The 25,864-nt window shown below is 42.0% G+C and overlaps 1 protein-coding gene across 4 annotated transcripts; it reads right to left on the reverse strand.

Moving 5' to 3' along the window:
• Positions 1–639: 639 nt before the first annotated feature.
• On the reverse strand, positions 640–25,794 carry scaf8 (SR-related CTD-associated factor 8). 4 transcript variants are annotated; one of them, XM_010731270.3, is made up of 20 exons: positions 25,609–25,794; positions 24,857–24,940; positions 9,837–9,881; positions 9,337–9,498; positions 8,728–8,884; positions 8,507–8,634; positions 8,188–8,364; positions 8,027–8,106; positions 7,781–7,901; positions 7,235–7,366; positions 7,043–7,152; positions 6,420–6,613; positions 6,223–6,323; positions 5,808–5,921; positions 5,468–5,624; positions 4,946–5,076; positions 4,702–4,858; positions 4,574–4,621; positions 4,243–4,434; positions 640–4,058 (listed from the first exon to the last, which is right to left on the reverse strand). In XM_010731270.3, the coding sequence occupies exons 1-20, from the start codon at positions 25,636–25,638 to the stop codon at positions 2,065–2,067; spliced, it is 4,314 nt and encodes a 1,437-aa protein (XP_010729572.3). In that variant the 5' UTR covers positions 25,639–25,794; the 3' UTR covers positions 640–2,064. The 4 variants fall into 4 exon arrangements, with proteins under 4 accessions (XP_010729572.3, XP_010729570.3, XP_010729571.3 ...); XM_010731268.3 differs by having other exon boundaries at positions 4,210–4,434; positions 25,609–25,793; XM_010731269.3 differs by having other exon boundaries at positions 4,210–4,434; positions 4,702–4,837; positions 25,609–25,792.
• Between the last annotated feature and the right edge of the window lie 70 nt (positions 25,795–25,864).

The raw sequence follows: 25,864 nt of genomic DNA on the forward strand, positions 1-25,864 counted from the left end.
GTGTTTTGACTGTATGGAATAGACCTCGGTTTGGCATCTCAGGTCTCATGGGAATTTTTCTCTGGATACAACCAAGTTTAGACCTCTACGCCTGGAAAAAAAGTCGGTGTCTACAGTCGAGATGGTTTATATTCTTATAAAATAAGGATGTTACACAACTTTTTTAAATAGTTTTAAAGGAACAGTGTAGGATTTAGTGGCATCTTGCGGTGTGGTTGTTGCAGTCAGCAACCACGTTGCCTTATCCTCTCCTCGTAGGCATGAAAGAGAAACTACCGTGCGGAAAATGCAAATATCTACAGTTAGTGTTTGGTTTGTCCATTCTGGGCTACTGTTGGCGGGTCAACATGACGGACTCCTTGGAAGAGGAACCATCTATAGATAAGAGGCTCAATCGAAGGTAACAAAAACAAGGATTCTTTTCTTCAGGCGATTATACACTAATGAAACTCAGTTATGAATATTAAATTTTGTAAATACTACCCCCTAAATCTTGAATACTGTACCTTCAAACTACAAGCATGTGTCTGGTTAAAGTATTAAAGTTTCTCTGTTTGGAGGCAGCAGTGTTGATGTGTATGCAAGGGTTCATCTGATGGGCCTGAGTCAGGATTCATGACAATAAGAGGGGTAAAAAAATCTGATGCACCTTCAACTTTTATTCAACATCACAACTCCTGTAGTAGACATTTGGTCTGAGAGAACAGCAGACTATGGATTTCTAGTAGTATGTCTCAACAGAAAAGCACTACAAGTATGAAATGAACAAGAGAGACAGGAAGGTTAAAACATGGCTACAGGCCTGCATGCACAGAATGATGGGGTATATAGACTTGATCTCCTCTAGGTGAGTGCTGTACAAACTGCCCAGCTACCATTCAAAACGGTAGGCCAGTCAATTCTGTGCAGGTAGCATTGTGTTCATAGAGCTGTCTGAAACCGAGTTGCACGCACAGTCTGGGTGTACATCACACAGTAGTGTTGGGTAGCATCATGAACGACAAATCCCATTCAAAAAAAAGGCACAATCCCATCCTCAACAGTCACCCAGCAAAAGCTTATGGGGAAACATACAGGCTGAAGTCATCGAAAAACTAAAAAACTACAAGTCCCACGGTTGCATCCAACAAAGTGCTCTGCGGATGGATGGTATAGCAGCAACTTGAGTTACGAGAACATCAAATCGACTGAGGTGACAGCGCACAATGTGTACGAGTCTGTAAAGCAGTCTTAGTTTCCACTGGTCCTGGGTCAGAAAACAGTCCTAAAGCATGTGTTTTAAACAGACAAAGCATGTTTATTTCAAACTAAAACAATATGTACCCAACATCAGAACATCCCTCTGTTCGTTTCTTTTTTTCTTCCCCCTGGCATGTAATTTTCTGTTTGTGTTCACTGTGTAATTGGAAACAAATTACAGACATTTATTTTGGGGATACAACATTTTCATGTTTTCAGTTTAAAAGTGTTCATTTTTTCCCAATTACAAGCGGCTGGACTGGCTGTACTCACTGTATGCAGGCTATTTGTTCTGCTTCGAAACAGAAAGCATTGTAAAAAGGACACCACAAAAGCATTCATTGAAAACTTTGCAGCAGCATTTTAAAAAGAAGAAAAAGACAGAAATGGAGCCAGCGACTGCCGTTTTCAAGTATCATGTGTAACTGTATTCAATCCGTTGTCGGACAGCCAGGATTTCTTACTCTTCCATAGGAAGGTCAAAGCTCTTTTTCCCCCATATACAATTGAAACATTTTGGTAGGCAATTCAATAAAATTCGCCAAGCTTAGATTAATTAAAATGGGTAGATTGGCATTACAACTTAAAAAGGGTAAAAGGAAATAAAACACAAACAAAATCGTCTATCAATATATCAGCTAACGAGCCTTCTATTTAAGTACACTGGTATTTGTGAGAGATAAAATCATTTGTTATTGGTTATCAGTCAATAACCGATGTGAGTCAGTATTCGCCATGTCCCGTGTGGTGGTGGTGGTTTGCTGACATGAGTACAGAGAAGAAGAGACAACTTTACAAAATGATCTTTTACCTACTGAGTGATGATTATGTCCCCTCAGTGTCTGTGACAGTGTCTACCACTGGCTGACTCGCAGCTTCCTCCATGGGCTCACTCTGTTCATTGTCTACGTCCTTAGGAGAGGCAAGCTGCTCCTGCTGCTGCTCCGGTTCGCTTTCGGGGAGCATAGAGTCGGAGGAGGGTTCTGGAGTGGGCTCAGGAGAGGGCTCAGGGGAGGCCTCTAGGGATGGCTCAGGTGAGGCCTCGGGTGAGGACTCCGGTGTGGGTTCATCCACAGTGCTATTGTCCCTCCCAGGTCCATTGACCCATTGGGGTTCGGGTGAGGAGGCTCGATCTTGTGACTCCTCCTCATCCTTCTGTGGGCTTTCCTGCTCCTCCAGATAGGGAGTCGTCTCCTCAGGGGGGCTGGCAGCTTGCGTGAAGGCCACAGGTGAGTCCTGGGATGAGGCTTCAACCAGCGGTGAGGCTTGGCTTGGCGTCTCACTGTCTGGAGAAGAAGTGGTTTTGGAGGGGGACTGGGCCGTGAGCTGGGATGGTGATTCTGTTTGTGGGAGGGTCTCAGGTTGCGGTGATGACTTGCCCTCAGTGGGAGCCTCAGTCAGTGGGCTCTGACCCTTGCTGTCAGATGATAGGTCAGGTGATTGGGCCGAGGGTGGTGACTGTGCCTGAGGTGTCTCAGACGGAGTTGGGGTTTCTGACTCGGGCTCAAGCTCGGGCTCAGATGCCTGGCTCTGTGATGGGACTGGAACCTGAGGCAGTGGCTGATTCCCAGGAGAACCCAGGAGAGAGGGCTTGCCCTGAGCCTGAGGCAGGAGGGAGGACTGGAATCGTGGCTGAAGCTGAGGGTTTAATTTGAGTGGTGCAAGCAGTTTGCCTTGGTTCAGGCTCAGGTTAGTATTTAGAGGTGGAGTTGGAAGCAGGGGTGTAGGTAGAGGGAGAAGAGGCGTCCAGCCACCACGTTCACGATCCCTCTCACGGTCTCTCTCTTTGTCGCGATCTCTGTCCCGTTCATGCTCTCTGGGGCGGTCTCGGTCTCGGCCTCGCTCGCGGTCTCTCTCCCTCTCCCTCTCCCTCTCGCGCTCCCGGTCTCGCTCTCTCTCTCGGCTGTGGCGGTTACCATTCATCTCCTTCCGGAAGTCAAAATCTCTTTCATCTCTGTCTCTTTGCCTGTCCCACGGGCGTCTTCGCTCATCTAGGTCTTGATGTAGCTCACTGTCGAAAGGCGCTGTGGCAGCACCACTACGGTTCCAGGCCTGTGGCCCCCCAACAGCGCCAGCATTTCCTGAAACTCCGGCTGCTCCTCCTGTCGCCCCAGGACGGCTGTCGAAGCGGTTGGGGAAGTTCTGTCCAGGAGTGGGACGCTCCTCCTGGAAGCCTTTTGGCCCGACTGGGGCCTGTAGGCCTCCTCGCATGTTATCTCGTTCGTCAAAGTCCCCTCTGGCCTGGTTCCAGCGGTTATCCGGAGTGAAGCCTGCAAGAGCCTGCAGACGTCCCACCAGGCTTGTTCTGGCTGGCTGAGTCCCTGGGGTCTGGAGCAAGGGGGGCCTGCCTCCTCCAGCATTTCCTGCTCCGCCACCACCTCCCAGGGACTCCCTATGCTCTGGTGGAGGGGTCCTCAGCAGGCCTGTGCTCTGCTTTTCCATCGGAGGGAAGCGGTAGTCCTGGTCTTTGCCCTCATCGGCCCCAGAGGAAGACTCATTTTCTGTCTTCGATAGATTTTCATTGTTGAGGTTGGGGGCCCTGTTGAAGGGGTCCAGCTGAGGGAAGGGAGCCCTGGCACGAGCTTGAGCCTGGAGGGCACTGTCGAGGAGGCCGGCAGCCTGCTGGGCGGGGCCCTGCTGCATGAGGAGCGGGAAGCGGGCGGCAGCCCCGGGTTGGAGGAGGTTAGGTCGCACATCCAGAGGCAGCAGGCCAGGCATCCTCTGTGCAGCCAAACCAGACTGATGCAGTGGGTGGGTGAGGGAAGCTGTGGGGTGCATGCCAAGGAGACCCATACCGCTGCGGACTGCATTCTGCATGCCTGCGGACAACAACACAATGACAGAACAAAATATTTAAATTCTTCATGGACAAACACAAACGACTTTGGGAGCACAAATAAACACGAGATATGATCAAAGTGTCCGCCAGACAAAAGAATTATATAAAAGAACACATTAGCATTGCTTCACCTTGCAGTGTAAGCTCTGCAGCAGCATCCATACCCTCTGCAGACTGTCCCGATTTCTCATTGGTTGCTTGCTGAGCTTGTACTCCCACTGGGTTGAACATACTGGCTCCAGGGATGGCTGAGGCCATGAAGCTCCCGGGAATAGTGCTGGTTGGAGGAATCATAGCGCCGAACGGTGAATCCTTGACAGCGTCTTGGCTGGTTGCCACTGAAGGCTGCACTAGAGCTACAGGTGGGTACAGAAGAAACAACACATTTAATCCAAGGCAGTAAATTCCATCTCGATGCCTTGAAAGGACAGATTCAATTTCAAGTTACCTAAATGCATGTATTAGTTATAAGGCTAGCATGCCATAAATACTCACAAGTAGTTGCTGAAGCCATGGCTGCAGTCTGTGCTGCCTGCATAAAACCTGCATATCAGAAAATAATGTTGTGTAAGCTTGGAAATTTACACGGTTCTGATCTTTAAAAAAACGTCTGTGTCATTTACCAGGAGGAGGCTGCGATGTATTGAAGCCAGCTCTTATGAAGGGTGGTGGAGGCCCGTAACCTGGTGGTGGTATTCCCATGGTGAAGGCAGGAGGCACCAAACCTACCGCACTGGGAACAGCCTGGGCCACTGGTAGCTGGGTGAGACATAACGATGACTACGATGAGAATGGACAACAATCAGAACAGCATGCGCCGTGCTGCTTGCAACGTATCTACAGATTGAGACGAACCCTCTTCAGTACCTGTACAGGCATCATGGTGACCTGCTGGTTGTAGGTTTCAGTCTGGGTGTTCGATGCAGCTGTAGTCTCAGCACTCACCGGCTGATTTGTAACTTCCTTGGCTGGCTCAGCGTTTTTGGCTGCCTCCCACTCTGCAGAAACAGACAGAGATGAAAACACAATTATGAACTCATCCAGTTCTTTGTTTGGATTTGGGAGATTAGCTGTATTTTTCCAACTCAATCTTTGTCCTCATTTTTCTATCAGGATGGGCGGGGAGTTCCTGATAGGATTTCTTCAAGGATTTTGGGCATTACCACCACAAAAACAGAGAAATGAGGGATGGTGGGAGAAAACAAATCCACTTAGACGAAATGCCAAGAAGTGCCTGTGTTTGGATAGCTGCATCATGCCTTCATTATGTGTGTACAAACTTGCTTGCGTATCCTTATTTATATTTAGACAAGCATCGCTACTGAGTCAACAGAACCAGCGCATGTGCCAAAGAAAGGAGTTAATAAGTATGTATGTATTTCTATTCACCATCATTAACGGTCTCCTGGTCAATGATGCCTCCTTCAGCAAAACCATCCAGGTCATCCAGCTTCACCTTCTCCCACGGTATGTAAGTGACGCCCAGGTCCACATCCCAAAACTGCTTGTACTCCTGCTTTACCCCCTTGTTCAGAGCCCATGCGATCTGGATCAGACACACAGACGAAAGTCAAGAAACAGCCTTTTTCCAAAGTCATTTCTGGAATCCAGCAAGGATCCATGTGCCTGGAAAGCTAAACTATCTCTGAGGTCAACGGAAAATTACATTAGAAGAAGCCACAAGGAGAATGAGAGCACAATCAATCAAATTATAAAATGTGATGTGTACCTTGATAATTTTGGAGCCAATCTTAAAGGAGCCGGTGCTGAGCTTCTGGCGGGCGCGGTACGCATCCTGTCTGTGGACCATACAGATGTAGGCACAGCCTCTGGGAGGGATCATCTGCAGACACACAGACACACACATTACATTACTTAATATAGGACATGGGAAGGTTAAACAGTGAGACGTGACCATACGGTGGAGAATGACAGGAGACTTGATGGATGAGAAAAGGAGTGAGTGCGAAGAAGTAGCACAGAGGAATTTCAAAGGAATTAAGAGACGGGGGGGTTATAATAGTAATACGGCCTACAGTTAATGGCAGTTTAAGGTCACCATATGATAATGATAAATTGACGTTCTTGTACCACTTTAAGAGATCAAAGAAGCAGCTAGCATGCTTTAAGTAAAGTCTACTTACGTTAATAGACTCAATCTGGCCAAACTCTTCAAATAAGTTGGTGAGGTCTTGCTGAGTGGCCTTTTTGTCCACCTGCCCAACCCACAGGGTTGTGCTGCACACTAGGTATGGGTAGAGGGGAAATCAATTATTACTCATCGGAAAAGCAGTGACAGCAAACTATGAAAAATATTCTCAAACAATGATTTCCACTTTACCACTTAGTGTTTTAGATCGTATGGGAGGCAGTCCTTTCTTCTGCCGCTCCTTTTCTCGCTCTCGGGCGCGTCTTTCACTTGAGTAAGAGCGCGATGACTTCCTCTTGCGGTCTCTGGAGCGTGAACGCGAGCGCTTGCGGTGTTTACGTTTCCGTGAGCCGGAGCGGGACCTGGACCTTCTCCTCTTGGGAGACCTGCAGAGAGAACATCAAAACATTTCCAGAGTGACTTTTTGTAAGACAGGCCTGCTCCTTTAGAGCGTCAGTCTGTTTTCACAGTTCACAACTGCATTGACTCATCAACTAAAAGTCTTGACTCCCCATGGAGGAGATTCCCAGAGTCTTTGAAAGAAAGTAAAAGCAGTTCTACATAAAGTAAACTAGGCAGGGTTAGACAAGGTTAGAGGGAGTCGAATTATCATCATGTTTTGGTTTTTATCCCTCATACATAAACATCTTCCAGCCAGAACCTGTTCAATACAGTATCTTGTGCAACAGTCAGCACTTTTCTATGAAAGGTGAAAAGATCAAAGCTTGTTCAACTTACACAACAGACAATTCAGCGATATTTTCAAAAAGGTACATTTAGGAAAAGCTGAGATTTCAGAAATAAGTGATACTGACCTAGAGCGTGACCTTGAGCGTGTTCTGGAGCGCGTGCTTACAATCTTCTTCTCCTCTGCTTCAAAGATCTCCTCCTCCATCCCATCTGGACCCTCATCCAGATCCATGTCCTAAAACCATCATAAATACAAGGTAATGAATAATACTGCAGTCATTACGATCAGATCTAAGCCTTACATGGGCCAGGCATACCTGCTGTTGGTTGTCTATGGAGTCATCCAACTTGTTCTCTGACTCTGGAAGCTGTGCTTGGCTGCTGCTCTGAGCAGTTGCCACAGAGTTCTCTTGGCCAAAGATCGTGTCCTGCCCTTCTATGCTCATTGCCTGGAAAATTAAAAAGAGCAACGCACGTATTATTGTGTCCTTTATTAACGTGGCATGTACACGGGCAGGTCTAGGAATATTTACCCATGACGGGAACAGAGGCACTTGCAGGACTAACGGTGTGTGGGGGACATAGTGTGGCATAGTGTATTGTCTGGGGATGTGGAGTTATTTATAGATCACTGAATCCCAGGGCGAATGTGTGCAGTCCCTCTGGGATGTTAAGGTGACCGTTTCATCTCTTAGTACGGCCAAACGTGGTTTATTTTTTAAAGCAACTTCACTTTTCACTCTCCAGGAGGGGAGGAAAAAAAAAACGTGTTAAACCATGGAAAGCTTGAGTACACAGTCAGTCAGTCCTGATATTTTTGGGGGAACTAATCTGTGATCTGTGTGTACAGTGTGCGTTCATACCTTCTGTTGGTGCTGCTGGTGCTCTAAAAGCTGCTTCTGAAACTGCTCCAGGTTCTGCTGCTGCAGCTGCTCAGCCAGCTGATGGAAGAGGGAGCTGTTGATAGGCTCCGACACCATGGGCCTGAAAGTAGTCAGCAGCTTGATTAGATTAGTGGTTGGCGCAGTGAAAGGACAATGGTTCACTAATGTTAACTGCAGTGTGGGAGAAATAATAGCCTGGTTATAAAAAAAACACAGTAAACTCACAGTTGAGATGATGAGGAGTCTTTTTTAGATTCTTCACCACGTTCAGAATCATTCCCAAAATCAAAAGGACCCAGAAGTTTCTAGAAGAAACAAACGATCACATTAGGAGGCACCAGACAGAGCAAGGAGGAAAGAAACATTTGTTTGCTAATAAGCATTACCTTATTAAAAGAGGAGACCCTCTGCTCCAGGGGGTTGAGGCTGTTGGCAGTAGCGGCAGCTGTGAGTTGAGCCGTGAGAGCTTGTAACTGCACCACCAGGCCAGCATCCAAGGCATGCAGCAGGGACGGCTGAGGCTTCTGTTGCTGCATCTGTAGACTCTGTACCAGCTGCTGCAGCTACAACAGGTGACAATACAGAAGTTTGACACCAACAGCCACACAAACTGCAAGTATTGACTTACTAGATTGTAAAGTCATAGAGATTGCAACATTTTCAGTTTGATAGTTTATTATCTGGGAGGTTTGGGTGGACACTAACCTGCTGTCCCTGCGGACTCTGTAGGATCTGTGCCACAGCAGCCACAGTGTCTGTGTTGGTAATCTGGGAAGCCCAATCAGGAAGACCCTGGACTATGTTGGCTGGAGTGGCCGGGGTAGCTGGAGTGCCTGGACACACAGAAACAGAGGTGTCGTAATAAGAACCATGAAGTAAAAGCAAGACCACAGTATCAGTGTGAGTATGTGTGTACGCTGACTCACCAGGCGTAGTGTTATTGACTGGGGCAGCACTGCTGGGCATGACTGGTGTGACACTGGGAGGGGGAATCCCTGCTGCCATGTCCAACAGAGGCTGGATGATGTCACTCTTGAAGACTGCATTCTTTTGCCACAGGTTCAGGACTCGTACTATCTTACTCTGGAAACACCAAAAAAGGATGAAAAAGCTCATTTTAAATGACAGTTAAATGCAAAGACACAATGCTCTGGGGCAGGTGCAGCCTTAGAAGGTGCTGATACAATAAAAGAAAACTGTGGGAGTCTCAAGGCAAAGAACTAAAGAACAACAACAACTAAAAGACTAAAAAAGGCATGATGTGTTAGTCTTACAACCTTTAAATATATCTTCAATTTGGCCTTCAGAGAGGTGCAGCTTTCCTTTGTTAAAATATGTAATTCCCCTTCACTAGTTTAATTAACAATTCTTCATATTTGCCCGTGATGACATGGGACAAAAACAAATCCTACTCTGCTCTATACACGTGACCAGGCTTATATCAAGCTGTACCATCAACTCTCATGAGACCATGGCAAGTGACAGAAAATGAAAAGCCATGGAGAGGAACACAAAACCTGTTAAAACTGTCTGACCTTATCATCTGAAGGGCAGCGGTAGAGATGCTGGAACGTTGCAATGATGTTCTTGCTGAAGCGCGGAGCGAAGACATCCTTCTCTGTCCCAAACTGGTGTCGCGACTGTCGGACAATTGAGTCGATGACGTATAGGCCCGGCACTTTGTATTCTGGTTTGCACTGTTGATGCAGAGACAGGCAACTGTGTTAGGATATTTTAGTAACAGTGAGAAAAGAAATCTTTTAAATCTTGGGTCTTTTATGCATTACTCAAAAGATAAATGCACATATTCACAGTCCTATAACATTTCACAGGTCATAAAGAAATTTGTGAAATTGTTAAAAGAACAGATGTACATTGTTAAAAAGTAATCTGCAGAACTATAAAGACGGCATTACACTGAAAATATAAACTGTTAGGATCATATATCATTGTCCTCTGTGACTGGCTTAGGAAAAGGGTGACCTGAAAAATGTGTAGTTTAACTTTTACTGTGACAATCTCATTTAAAACTCACCTTCTGTATGAACTTCTCCACACTCTGGACAACATGCTTATAGAACTGAAAGAGAAGCAAAGGAAACATTTTGAGGGACTTGAACAAGCAGCAGTATTTCAGAACAGAGTTTAAGAACCCAACAGGGAAGATGAAACTAAACCAGCAGCAGCTCTGGTTGATTAAAACCTGAAAATGGGAATGAAAGAACCCCTCCTGTTTTCAACTCTGGAGTTACTACAACTGTGCACCCATCACTCCTAACACCGCCGCCACCCATTAGTCATTAAAGACAGAGAAATTAGTAATGAAAACTGCAGTTTTGTCTCCAGCAGCTTTATAAATGTTAAGTAAATGTAAAATATGCTGTTATAGCATTTCAGATCAGAGCTATTCAATCATGGTTTCACAAGGTTTGTACAGGACATATCGATGCTGATGGTAAATTGGTTTTGGAGGGTGTTACAGGAAGATTAAAAGAATCACAGCCTCACAAAAAAATAAAAACTTAAAACATTTTAATGGGTAATATGTGTAGAAGACATTCCTCTATAAGTACAGAGAAATATATTGTTAGTGAACGCCTTGGAAGAGTGTCTTATGGTGAGTGATGAGATTACATGCAAAGTCAGTGCAAAGATGCCCGGGGCTTTGCACAGGGTTTTGTGTGGAGGGCCTGAAGAAGGACAGAGCTTCTGCGTACTGACAGACAGCTGCTGAGTGCTAAAGAGCTCTGCAGAAAAGACCCGGTGGCAGAGCCAGAGCTTTAGGAGGAAGAGTCACAGCATATTCTGTTCTGATCTAAACCCGCTTACTGAGTTTATTTTTTTAAACGTTACGATTAAAAAGCGGATTTATCTTCACTCTCTACCTGTCTGCAGCAGCAGAGGTGCCCAACCCACTTGTAGCTATCTTGATGAGAGACAGGACAAAATGGAAACTGGACAGACAGAAAAGTAAGCGAGGAAGCTGCACCGCCTGGTAAAATATCCTTCTATTTCAGCTATTAGTTATACATTACTGTGAACCAAGTTAGAATACAGCCCTGATCGAGAAAATCATTTTAAAAGTTGTTGTTTTGCAGACAGACCTGATTAGGCAGAAATGTTTTAGAAATCTGCATCATGATGTAGTATCTGTAGATTATTTTGATCTGTTAATTGCACTTAAATCACAACAAACTGTTTATTTTTGTGCTCATACTACTGTAGTAATGAAGACTGAATTCATACCACGACAGGAGAACTGAAACATCTAAGTAATGTACCGTAAAATGCAGTAAACGGATCTCACTTCAATAAAACAAATGTATAAATTAAGAAGATTTGACAAAATGATCGCTGTCGTTATGTTGTTCAGTCTATAGTCACTAGACTGAGAGACAACAGACAGACTGGTTACACTTTGGCTCAGCCATGATACATTATAGACCAACCAAAGAAGTACCTAAAGACAGACTGGTTACACGTTGTACATCAATGACCAAATTAAACAGGTAATTACTATGGTGGTTTTTGTTTTTGCCAAAATGATGATGCTCTAATCTACAAACCTGTGCACGTTCAGCTTTACTGTTGCATGTTTATGTTCAAACGAGGATTATACACATTTATATAGTTCATGTGATTTTGTAGAACAGTGTTTCTTGAACGTTTTACACTGCATACCACCTCAGAAAATATTTGGCTCTCCAGGTAGCATCAATATGACAGTAGATACACACATAAAATACAGTGGCATAGGTTGGCCCTGTTCAGTTACACGCTAGAGTTCACACAGGAGATTATTTATTGTTGACTGTTGTCGGGCGCGCTGTACAAACGAGCAGAACTAGAGCTGGCACTTAAACTCTCCCACACAAATCAAACCAAAAATATTACAAGAAATGTATTTTAAATTACATTAACCGATCTCATAGTTTGGGTCTTTTAATTTCAAATTTTGTAATATTTTGAGTGTATTATATTTTTACATGAACAAGTTTAATTTTTCTTTAAAATGTCAAATTCCTCCTTGTGACATTCGAAGCTCACATACCACCAGTGCTTTGTGTGGCATAGTGTGAGACACAGTGTTGTTGATGTTTATTTATAGGTGACTACTGCACTGTTGACACTAACCATAGAGCTAAAAGACAAGACCAGGGTTGATACGCTTTTGCCGGCACAGCTGTGAACATCAGCAAAGATGAACTTGAGACTTTATAGGGTCAGAGATGTATAGTGCAGTTTCATAAACATAAAGTCATGTACAAATGTATTAATGTCTCCACTGTGGATGACAAAAGTGATAAATGCTGAAGCTCCTATATATCAATACATGGGCACTGAGACACGAGTGAAATATTTACCCCTTTCATAAAACAATTTTCCCCCAAATCCACATCAGATATCTGAGGACTTTGACCAGAAGGGCTGACACACTTTAATTTTTAATGAAGACAAACACTTTCTACAGTGGTCCAGTAGATGGAGTCAAAGCACAGACTGAGACTGAGTCCAGACTTTATGGTTCTTCAACAGAGTTTCAATAGTTTCATTTAATTTCCCTGAGGTTTAAAAGGCAAGACATTAAATCTGTCAATCAACAGAAGGCATGTTGACGTCAGGCAGTGAAGGAGTTACTGTCGAAATAAATGTTCACATTAATTAAGAGACAGTAATGTACCATTTCACTGCAAACACATTCCAACCTTCAAAATATTATTTTTTTTTACTTTTCCTATCTGTGAATAGACATGATGTGAGCTAAGTTAAACAACTTTTGTTTTGCTGGTATTTTTTAAAAGCATTCGTCAACATTGAAAACTGAAATTTGTTGTCTGTGAGTTGCAAGGAAACTATTTCTCATTTCTCCAATCAACCCCTTTAACACAAGGCCACATATAAACACATATAAGACCCTTGCACCAACAGAACAATGAGCTTTAACAACAAATGAGTTCCAATAAGAGCACAACAAGCTTTCAGGAAACGTGATAACTGCAAGAAACGTTTGACATCTTGCAAACACCAAACTGTGGCAACGACACCGTTCATAGACTCAAATGTAAAAGCAGTCTATCAACAGTTAAAGCATTGCCATCTAACGGAGTGCTAGCTGTGTGCGAGTTTGGCTTACAGTGACTGAAAATCAGCAGTGCAAAACAGATTTGTTAACAATTTAATGATAGTGATATTATATTGGGAATAAACATGTTTGCTGTACCAGCCAACTTGCTCGTCGTCATCAGCCTTACTAAAGACAATCACTGAAAAGATTCGACACTGAGACCAATAACTCAAAAGAGGATAGATGTCTTTAAAATAAAAGTATACGGTTCTTTTAATGGCAACATTAGCAACACAAGCTTTAATTAAGTAGAATGTGAAGCCATATATACAAAGGAGATGAAGATAAATACAACTGAAGACTCTGAAGACTGTCAGTATTTTGATACGTTAGTCAAGGTGAGTCCAGATACTGATTGTGTTACATGCCCAAACCCCAGGTTACTTAATTAGCTGGCTAGGTAGGTAGGAGGTGCAGCCTTGTTTAACTTAATAAAAGGGTAATAAGAGGTGAGCTGTCTTGTCTGTGTACTGTGTTTAACTACAGGCAGTGTGCATAAACTGACTGAATGGTGAAGAAACTGTAACTGACTGTAACACTACTGTCATGAGATGAAATGTGGCACAAAATATTGGACATAAGATAAATAAGATTAAGGTATATTATTCTAAAAATAGTAGTGGCCACTGATGAGTACACTGATTTTTAAAAGATAGCCACACTGACATATTTAAATATAGTTCATAATGTTGTAAATATTGTTTAAAAAAAAGCCTAATTTCACCGAACAGGAGGATTTTCATCCCACCGTATCAGTACATGTCACAAATCTAGACGAGCTAATAATGTTACTGTCAATGTGGTCGTACTGTATGAAAAAGAATGAAAATCAAACACTGAGAATGGTCTTTGAAATTAAATCCAAACATGAGATTCCCAGATTGTAAACACGCTGTAACCCCGCTGAGCACAGGGCTCTCTCACAGAAGAAAAACACATGCTCATACACTAGTTGCTGCAGTGATGACTTGTCTCTAGGCAACTGATGTAGCATACTGCAGAGCCTGATAAGAGCGTGCAAAGGATAAAAACAACTTTGCAACAATTACGTATATTGGCCACATGAAAATTACATTTGGGCAATGATTTCAACTGAGCTTTGGTTAGGCACATTTAGAAGACGCCCGACTGTTAAGGGGAAAGACAGATACTATAGAGAGCAACAGGCCAAGATTACGTCACTTTAGGTGTGAGTGCAACCAAACAAGTGGAAGTCCCTAATCTGAAATAAGGTTGTCCACGATACCAGAGTTTTAAACCTTGATATGATTCTTAATTCTTCACCTAATTTTAGGTCAATAGTGTTTTTACAAAGTCGCCCAAACACACTGACATAACCCACTGAAACCAATGTGGTACCGACTGATCAGAACCAACCGGGTGTGTTCACTGTCACTTAACCTGCACTGTGCTTGTGAAATAAAGACTGCGCTTGCGTCTTCAACATAATAACAGATAATGTCTTTCTCTTTCTGAGAAACTGCAGCAGAGCTGTTTGAGGAGAGTGAGGTGGAGACTGTCGACGAGTTCATCTATCACAGATGCAGCCATTCTGCGATTTTATTTTTTTTAAATAACTTCAGCACTTTAGATACTATCGAACATATAATTAACGGAGATTGTATTGTTTTATTTCTGTTTAAAAAAATAAATAAACCCAACCTGAAGACTCATTTGTGAAGGAACAGTTTTATGTCCGAGGCACCATGTTTACTTAAAACTTAAAACTGACTGTGTTTAAACGTTCTACATAACCAGCTGGTAGAAGTAATGTTACACAATAATCACTTCATACTAATGATAATGATTCATACGTAATGAAATTAACTTCTCACCCACAGACACTGTGCTGAACAAAGAGAGAACCTAAGCTGAGTGAAAACGTAAAACATATTTCAAAGCTACACTGATGACTTTTAAGTTTGGTGACAGAAAAGCTCAAATATAATAGTACATTAAATGTAATATGCAGTTCAAATCAATTCGAATATTTGACTTCATTTTCAGGTAAAGTTCTGAGCTATATGTGCAGTAGCCTTGACAGCTAGTACTTGCTACTATCTTGTGTATGACCACAAAATAAAACCCCAGGAATTTGGACCCACTTAGAACTAAGTGCCTCTTTATACATCTGTATAATCTTGAGCATATTGAGCACTCTGAATAATTTATAGGTCGTATCACAGCACAATATTTATTTAACTTGAGTTTCCATCTTAAACTGAAAACCTGAAAGGTCCATTTCAAGTTGAATGTAACAGGACTGCTTCAAATGATTATTTTATTATTGATTTATCTGCAGAAAATGTTTGAGATTAATCAACTTAAGTGAATGTTCCTCAAAGACGAAGGTCTTGTTTTGTCAGTCCAAAACCCACATATTCAAAAAACTCAGGAAAAGCAGGAACTCTCCATATCTAAGAGGCTGAAAGCAGCATTATCTGCCATTTTTGCATGAAGATAAATGATCGATTGTCAAAATAGTTGGCGGTTATTCTTCTGTTGATGGGCTAACCGTCGACTAATTGTTGCAGCTCTAGACAGTAATACATTTTACTGCCTATTAGGTCCACATATTACTAAATTAAGTTTAGTATAGTGTGATAATCTGGGACTTTTTAAAAAAAACCTTTCTGAGCTACTGCATAATATTCTATTGAGGCTCAATAATTAAATATTTTTTGAGCACAAGGAGTTTTATGACAAGCAGGTAAAGAGCCGAAAGACCCAATATATGCTCCCACAACCTGATGAATATGGTCAGTGTGTGTGTGTTTTCTGCCAATTACAACATCAACATGAACAAATTAAACCAATATTCTTTTTGTAGGGGAGGAGGTAAAAGACTGTGGGGAAACCGCAGACGGGTTATATCAGGAAAGGAGAGAATAAAACTGGAAGCAGGAAGGCAGCAGGACAGGTAAGAAAATATATCAAGTCTGTGATGTTCAGAAGGAGGTTTTTATGTTACAAAATATATCTGAAAGATTATGTACTATAAATATTTGTTTGGCTTTTGATGTGAAAAGACCTTAAATGGCCTTGCACACAAACGCAGGTTACTCTGGCTATCAGATCCTCTGCTGTGGATGAGCTGGGACAAGCTCTGCTGGAAATTACAGTCACCAAACTTCATGTACAGGCACAAATAAAGTAAATAAAAATTAAAAAAACATACGAGGGCGTAGTACAGTCTATGATGGTGTAATATTTCAGCCACAAAATGCACAGTCATGCTGGATTTCACTTATCTAAATTTAGTGGCACGGTGTGGTGAAAAGCAGGCCGAACAAGAGAGACGACAGGTAGGGCTGCAGGAGGGAATTGCAGGCGTTAGCCTGGCTCGTGGGATAGCAACAATGTCAGAAAATATCCAACTTCTAATCAAAAACCTACAACTTTCATCATTAACCTTCACTCACTGCAGCCAGGCAGCATCTCTCATTCCCTGTCTCTGGTCTTATTTTGCTGAGTAACCATACAAACAATGAAGATACAAACAGGCCTTTTTGACATAGCAGGAAAAGCACAGGTGTTACTAATAACATTAACAATGGCTTTGTTGTATTTAAGTGTCTGAGCAAGCTGTGATGGTGAGCCTGAAAGCACGACACCAGCACTGTGTAACTGGAGCAGCCTGATGGAATTCAGCCACCATTCATTTTATTATTTACACCGGTGTTTCTCCCCGTGTCACTAACAAGATTTCCTGAGTGAGGGGTCAATCCAAACAGCCTTTTGGTAGCGTCGTCATAAATATAGATTTTTCAATACATATTAATTCAAAGTATTTGAAATGGCTTCAATATTTAGTTTCTGCACTACTGATGCTCCAGTACCAGCTGTGTTGACTCACTGCCGGAGAGGAGCTCTCGCTTCTCTCTGACAGCGAGTTGACACACACCTCAGCCTCTCACTGATGTCTGCTTCTTGTGACATTCGCTCTTCTCATTAAAAGATGGCAAGTGCAGAGAGACTGAGCATTTTAGATGGCAAAGAAAACAGCGGCAATGTTGTTTGGAAACACTTCGCATTCGAGGCAAACGAACAAGGAAAGGAAAAAGACAGAAGCAAGCCCATATGTGAGTGTGATGTTACAGAGCAGAGCTAATAAGTGCTTACACGGCAAATTTACCCATACACCTGAAGAGCCAACATATCATGAAGGTTGGTGAGAGCTCCCATTTTAACATCACTGAAGCATTAAACAGGGTGCCCTGTTAAACTGCTACTGATAAGTGTGCAATCCTTAAAGCTAAAGGAGGGATCAAAGTCTCAGTTGATCGTAGAAGTAAGTAACTCCTTTCAAGGTATTGCATACAAGTTAATAGTTCCAGTATTGTGACAAAACTATTTGTGCGCCCTGTAATTTGACATGTTCAGTCAGACTCAACTCTACACAAGAAAAAGAGTCAAGTCAACTTGTGACAAATATGTCTCACTCGCTAACAGGAGAGTCCGAAGCATGACAATAAATCTTCTCGTAATGATCTAGTCTATATGTACTCTCACAGTCATCACAGTGACACCTGTGTGGGTGTACAATGGGGATGCAGTGCTCCTATTATAGACCGCTTATTTATTTATTTTTCCCAAGAATATGGAAAGTCATCGTCTTTTATGTTATGGTACAAAAGATGATTATGAAAGTCCGGTGGTAAAATGTTCCTTCCTTCTACTTTCTATAACTGTTAGCAACAGTCTGATCTCATTTACTCAGCAACTTCATGAACTTTGTGTTGTCTCTACAGCAAGAACCCTGTGTAATACATCATCACAAAGAAGACTAGTTATACCTTCTCATTCATCAATAATTGTTCTAACGAATTTAAACAACACAGGTCACATGGCTTTTTAAAATGTTGCCCTTCTGATAGCTGATGTGCCAACACTGCTGCTGGTGCTACCAGGAATCAAACGGGGAATGGGATGTTTAGGATCTTGAATAAACGTAGAATCTACATTTAGGTTAGTTTCATCTCATTATACTCTATGTAGAGTGTGTCAGAACAAATGGAGACAAATATTCTAATAATACAAAGAAAATGAAGCCTTGTAATACAAATCCCTGATTCTCTTCTCACTTGAGCTCAATAAAAAGGCCACTTTATCGCAATAAACATTTCTTTCAAATAAAAGCACAGATCCAAGCGATGACCAAAATGGTCACATGAGACTATTTTTTGAGAGTGGGAGTAATCCTTTTATCTGACCGCTGTGTGAGGCCCAATCTGAGAATTATCCAATTACTCAGCTTTTCTAGCCTTTATGGCAGACCAGTTGCATGCATCGTAATGACGTGTGATGATACTCAGCCAATCAACTCTGTGCTTTCTGATACGCATTGTGACTCAAATCGGTGTGTGAGATACATGTGTCTAGGGCTGCAGCTATCGATTCTTTTTGAAGTCTATACAGAGTATACTACTGAATATTTCAGTGATTAATCAAGTTTTTTTGCATTTTTAAACAACAATACTGTAACGGACCGTATATACACTGCGGCTGTTTGGATTAGAGTTGCACGGTACCCATGGTACCCCATGGTGCCAAATCTTAACCTTAAACGGAGGACCTGTGTGTGTGTGTGTGTGTGTGTGTGTGGTGTGTGTGTGTGTGTGTGTGCAGACAGTCTCTTCGCTCTCTTCCGCAGCGCCAACTTTTTGACTCTGAGTTGCGTGCGTCGCTGTTTACAGTCCGTGTAGAACACGATCTCCAGGGAGGAAAGCAAGTGACTTACTTAAACTAAATTATTGATTAAACGAACACTCAAGGCAAAAAAAATGATTTGAGGATTTTTTGTACTCAAATTACTTGAATTACTCGAGTACTCGTTGCAGCTCTACATGTGTCCCAAGACTGTGGTGAGAGTGGGAACCTGAAGCTACAAGACAGCAGCACAGAGCATCTTTTGAGCAAGCATACCCACTCAGATCTGAACTAAGGGGGCAAGAAATAAATTATCTGATCGTTTATTAATTTTTCCATAACTGATTATACTTATCAGGGTCACAATGACCCGAATCCAATCCCAGCTGACATCGGGCGAATCTTAACACAATCATTAACTACCGGCCCAGCAACGTGCTAAAGGATTTTCCCTTAAATACTGTTGAAGTGTTATTGAATTGCACTTTATTTCATACATACAGATGTTAATCAACTACTAGGCTACTTCATTAGTCAGGTGCACCAGTGCTACCAGAAATTAGAGATGTTTTTGATGAGGTTATTGTAAAAAAAAGAAAAGAACAAAATGCCATTATACAGAAACTGACGGACGCATTATGCTGCATTTCTCCAGCATCCAGCAGAGGAGCACTAATCTTGGAATCACCAAGTCCCTTTCATCTATATCCCGGATCCCAGATTAGCCCTCATACTATGACACTCGATTTCCGCTAGTCACTGAGTGCCACTATTTAACAATGTCTTATTTATGCTGTCCTGCTAGCACTTATTATCCTAAACATACCATACTTTGATTAACCTTAAGTCTGTCATATTTCAGGTCAAATTTGGTCCTAAAGCTAAATTACACATAAGATTTCAGGAGTGCTGATTACAAAATTGTAATGATCCAAACCCTACTCGTTCTGTCTGGGGGAGACGGGGGACACACAACACACAAAAGAAAGAGAGAAAATCTTCAGCTGTAGCTTTCAGTAGCTGTGTACCGACATCAGCCCAAGAGGTTTAATCTAATGCCGTTTGGATAATTAACAACAATTAGCACAAACTGCTGAAGCCTAGGTGTAAAGAAGATAAAGTATTTAACGTGTTTAAGTCTGTGAGACTAATTAAATTTAAAAAAAGTCTGGTGAAAATTTTGCAGCTTAAGGCCAAATTCAGAGCAAATCAAGTGAGCCAATCACAGCTTGTCGTAAGGGGGTGTGTGTGTGAGGTTGCAATCAACGGAACCGCTATGAAATAATCAAAAAAAATATATAATATTATTATATATAATATATTAATTTCTCTGATTCACCGGCTTTATCACCTTTAACGCACTCTCTCTCATTCACCTGTCTTTGTTGCTCGATCACTGCTCTCGCTCTAAAACTGAAAAAACAAACAAAACAAAGGAAGCTTCTTGGAGTTACTGTTTTGCAGTATAGACTGTGAGCCAGACATAGGCGGAGAAGCTGGGTACAATAAATAAACCAGGCCAGGATACATGAGGAGAGTACAGCTTAGTCCACGAACCTCCTTTCAGTGATATTTCGGGTTGACTATGGAGTAGTTTGACCGGTTTGACATTGGGTTTCTTGCATCTGGCTCAACTTCTCTGTTTTTGACAATATCTCTATTATCTAATTATCTCTAATATCTCTATTCAAATGAATAGGGAAAACCTGCGTTTTCACGGCAGTGCCTCATCTGGTCTAAATCAGATCCCTTCGAAATGTGACCTAGCGTTCCAGCATGGGGAAAACAATGTCCACGTCTGTAATGAAACGTCCCACTGACACACAGTGGGTACACACTACAGGCCACGCTTTGCACTTCAGCAGGGGGGTGCATTTGTAATTTTGCACTTGTGTCCTGTTGCCCCGTCAGTAAACTAAACTATTGTTCTCTGTGCTAACACAAAATGGACAGAACCAGCCAGGTGCGATGACGGTATCGCAGGGCTCAAGTCTTACACTTTAGCTGCTGTTGGCTCACTTCCAGAGAGTTTACACAAAAAATGAAAACAAATAATGTTACAGCCATGAAGTTATCTGAGCACAGACGTTATCCTGTTTGCTTCTCTCACTAAATTACCAACACCAGTGAATAAAAATGAGCCAATTCAATTCTACGATGTGCTTCAGGATTAGACTGTGGGTTACTTCTCTTTCATGCGAAATTTGATTTTTTTTGTCACTGATTCGTTGTTAGAAATCGGCACTTGAATTTTATCTTTAACACCAAGACTGAATCAGCAGATTAGACATCTTCAACTGATTTCATACCACATGTGCCAACATGAAAAATATAGCCACACTCACTCTGTGTGTGTGTGCAGAAGAAATGAATCACTGCCGCTCTGTCAAAACAAACACTCAGGGTTTATGTGCTGCGACAGAGATATAACCCTTAGGGATGAATGAAATTACCAAGTTGATGTATACTGTCATATTAATGCAGCGTTAATAATGGCTTACTCTTGAATGACTAGTGACTCTAAAAAGATTGTGCACACGCTGTGTTTTATGAAGAACACCTAAAGATAACATCCACCTCAGACTGATGTCTGCCGCCCTCTCCGGCATCTGTCATGTGAAAATCAAGTGTACATATGTGATGTCTGTTATGTTGAGGATGAAAAGCTGAAATCCTGAAACTGTGTGTTTGTGTTACAGCAGCACTTGTAGCAGAATTTGGTCCAATCCAAACCACCAACAGAAACGTGTCTGTTTGCATTCTCACAACTCCAAAATTTAAACTCCACACCATTAATATGCAATATGAAGCAACGCCTATAATGTTGTGACTGGACTACCAGGGAAGAAAAGGTGCATCAAGTAGACCACAGCACAAATACTGCCATCAGACAATTCAAGATAAAAATTAAATAGACTGATCCTTCAGAACAATCCAGAGTTAAAGCCAAACATCGACCAACGCATAACAACCAGAGAGGGCGTATAGCCGCCCATAACAGTGACAACAGCAAAATCCCCGCTTCTCTAGGTGTGTGGGAACACATTCATTTTAAATGATTTTAGTCTTCGTCCATCTTCCTTGTGAAACAACCCATACTCCTACCTAAGCTGGTAAGGGATTCTCTTTATCTCTTTGTAACTCTCTCCACCCCATCCTCCTGCTTCACTTTCAGTGCTTTGGGAGAGCTGGGAGAGCTGCTGAGGGAAGGGGAAACAGGCGTTATTCACATGCAACACAAGGAACAGGCAACACCAAAACATCACAAGTTCCTTCAGAAACCAGTGTACAAACATGGAGAACATCAGAAGATTTATCAGTAAGGACTGGTATCCTGGACTTTTGCCACCAGACTTGGAATCTTTAATTACGCAGCTTATGTTGTAATAATAATAATAATAATAATAATAATAATAACAATAAAATCAATGGTGATTTGTGTAGGAAAATAGCTTCGCTCTTGGCCTGTATGCCTTTAGCATCTCAGGAAAAGGAAAAAGAGTTTTGCATTTCAGGTGAACTACAACCACAAATCATGTGGTTTTTCTCGGAGATACCTTAAATAGACCGAAGGTGCAGGAAACCAGCCTTTAGTGTAATATATGAGAAGAGAGACAAACTACAGGAAGGCAAGATAGCAAGATAAATCCTAAATTTTAAAAGACCTTTATCTAAACTCATTAACCATATAGGCAAAAACTATATTTTTTATTGCAGGTGGGTGCAACATTAGAAACCCAAAACAAGAGATCTTTGACCAACGAAGTGTGTTTAGTTGGTATTTGACTATGGATGGTGTTAGAACAAGAAATTGTCCCTCAAGATTTGAAAGGGCTGAGCACAGACTAGGTGACCACAAGGTAAAACTTTAAAGCCTCTGGAAATGTGGCTTAAAATAGTAAAAATACATATAAGATATCAAAGTTGAGCATCTCACTGAGTTGGTTCAAAAATGGCTCATCGCGGTGCGCTATATTTGGAACATTTTCACGGCTTTACTTTGGCTGTCAGACAGCCGACAGGAAACTGAAGCTGCTGTCTCTACAAAGCTACCAGACCACTTTTACAGAACAAGTGAAAATTTGTATCAATCAAAACAGAGTAGGTTAATGTTGGAACAGTAGAGAGGCTGTCATGTTTGAATAAAGTGCATTTTACGAGTTAACAAGGAAATGAAGCTCATCTAAAAGAGATGAAACTTAAATCCTGAAGGTGTACGGCTGTATTCTTCTGTTTAATTAAGAAAATAGTGTGAGAAGATTTCCTTTCTTTAAGAGTTTATCTATTACACTAAACATGGCAAAGTCATTTACTTTTGACTCTCCAGCTGGCTTGATACACAGTAAGTGAGAGCAGAGAAATTTTGTTCTGAGGGACAACTGATGCGGATGTTTTATATGATTTGGCTGCAAAATTTATTGCATAATAAATACCGAGCATAACCACATCCAAACCAAACCCAGGGTTAATAAAGTTTAAAATTCATAATGTCTTTTACATGCACACTATTATGTACCAAAGACCCTAAATCACAGAGTTAGAGGCACAGAGAGTCACAGATGAGAAAAACTATGGCAATACTGAATCCTTATTTAATATCAAACATAAACTGGTGACTTTTCACCGCTCTGTCTCACGCTTGTCTGGTGGAACAGATAGGCTTCTATTTTGAATCAATATAGCCGTCAACACACGACATCTAACAGCTTGCATTTCACCCAATTTGCATGTGTAACTGCAAGCCCGAGCATCTCTTCAGGCTTCAGGCCTATTTTCATTTACATTACGAGTGTCACTACAGCGTATAAAAAAGGTACAGAGTGTCCAGTGTAGACACTGCCAGACGGCTGTGTGTACACTGTGTTAAAATACTTGCAAATAAACAGCGTTTAGTCATACCGTCAGAGATATTTACCAAAGCACTACTTGATTATACGAGCTACTCCACTGTTGTTCTTTTGTGTATGTAGATACGACTGGACCTGCACAGAATCAACTACTAATCCACTCCTAAACAGATCAATGATGGCTGAAATCCATTCAGCGTCTTGGTTTCAGGGTGCTGGTATACTGCCTGCTGGCCCTGTTTACACCTGGCATTAACATGTATCTTGGGTGGTCCGCTCACAAGTGGACAGCTCAGACGTGAATGCACAAGATCTGATCGCTGGGGACCACATGTGGAGGTGGTCTGGGCTGCGAAACAGCCAAATTCTTTTAGCAGCGTGTACGCAAATTTGTCATGTGTCCCAGTGAAGGACCACCTACTCAACTGATGTCAGGCAACAGTCAAAAATAGACTGTGGTGGACATCAAGTATCTACTTATAGCCGTTCATATCACAACCAAACACCAGATATAATGTTCGCGTTTATCTGCGTATGGAGCAGGGAGGTGAGATCAGACCACAAGTGATCACTTGAAATGCAGTCAAACGCATGTCCTGTCTAATTTCTGATTTTAAAACACTGAAAATCACAAAATTGGTGAAACTCAGTTGACTCTGACTTTAAATGGTGTCCCACGGGAGATCAATCAGCTAGAGCCCTCTACCTCATGTCGTCAACATGCATTAATAACTAAGTTAAACACCGATTATTATTCCTGTTGACCAGCTCTCCTCACGGTTTGACAACTATGTGCGGCTGTGACGTGAGTTTCATCCTCGCAGGTATCTGAAGAAGAACAGATACCTCTGCACTATTTTTAGGCAATATAACTCTCCTTTGTTTATTTATTTATTTAAAGTTGTCAGAAGAGCTTACACATGTTCTTCACAGTCTCAGACAATTTAAGCATTATTAAAAAATAAATATTGTATTCACAGGACGTCAAAAACAATGAACCAGGTTGTGTGGATGAGTTTAACTCGAGCTGACATTGTTTGGTAACGGATGAAATCCCTGGCAGGAGGAGGACGTGCAACCGCTCGCTTCATGATTTTAGAGGCGTTAGAGGAGTCTGACATTTTAAACTACTTCTGTGTTAGACTGAGTTTTTCTTTTCCCCCCATGAACACATCAATATTTTGCATGAATCAGCTGAGTTTGAAGTATCTTTAACATAAACATACCTTTAATGGCCGGGGGCCTGAAACTCGTTAGATAATCAAACATGTCTGTAGACCCTCCTCCTCCTCCAAATTAATTTATACATTATAAACAAGCTCATAGCAGCTCGGTTATGCATGGATCTTTGTCTTACTGAGAGTGTCCTCCCCTCCTCTCATGTGTTTATTCCCCTGTTACCTGCCTCTCTTCCTTCTTACACTACATACTTACTTTTATAGCCTTGATTCCTGACTTGGTGATCTGGGTCATCTTGGCCTTGGAGATGGGCGGCTTGTACTCGTTCAATGAGTACAACTGGAAAACAAGAGAGAACATCTTTTATCATGTGATGTAACCACTGAAACATAAGCATATATAAACATAGTTCACAGTCAAAGCATCCTCTCTCTTAAAGCTTTGTGGTCACAGACCCTCTGACTCAGGTTATGGTGATTTAAAATAAAAAAATAACCAATTTAATTGCTGTCAATTAGCGGTTACCTATGATACAGACACAGACTGCGGTAGCTTTGAGCCGGTAACGTTAGCTCTGTGTGCTAGTTCATCTCAAATCATTTATATCCTGTGTTTATACATTTATTTATTATGAATTACACGGCTGTAACCATCTGTTAGCTAGTTAGCTGGCTAACTAGTTACCACGCAACCGAGGCGGGTTTTTTTTGTAGCTTGTAGCTAAGCTAACGTTAGCACCAGCTCTTTAAAATGTGCGGACATCCTCACACGGTGTGTGTGTGTGTGTTAGGAGACTTATTATCTCCTCGTGTTTAATCTGCACAGTTAACACACACGCCAGACAATAAGCAGGACACCGTCAGCTCGCTGTTTTGTTGTTGCGGCCTTGTGTGAGCCTGCCCTCCTCCTCTTTCTACTACTTGATGCTAACAGTTAGCCACAGCCGCGACTAAAAAACATTTTCTGCTCTGTTCACAAATGTGCAAGGGATTTTTAAAAAAACAAACCTCATTGTTAAAGGCTTTCACGGCCTCCATAGTGTTGTTTTTCGGCTCACAGGCGACTGTAAATATTTACAGATGTCTCCTCAATAACCGGTTTGAGACATGCATGCTCGACGTTTGCTGAGATGGAGGAGACTGCCAATATGGCGCATAACCCCGATAGAAATCTGCAGAGAGACCGGCGACTCCTAGCGCCAACCTGTGGGTACTGCAACCTGTATCACACTGTACCCTCTGTGTCGAGTATACATCACAGTGA

This window comes from Larimichthys crocea, chromosome XXIV, assembly GCF_000972845.2.
Source record: "Larimichthys crocea isolate SSNF chromosome XXIV, L_crocea_2.0, whole genome shotgun sequence".
In the NCBI taxonomy this organism is placed as follows: Eukaryota; Metazoa; Chordata; class Actinopteri; family Sciaenidae; genus Larimichthys; species Larimichthys crocea.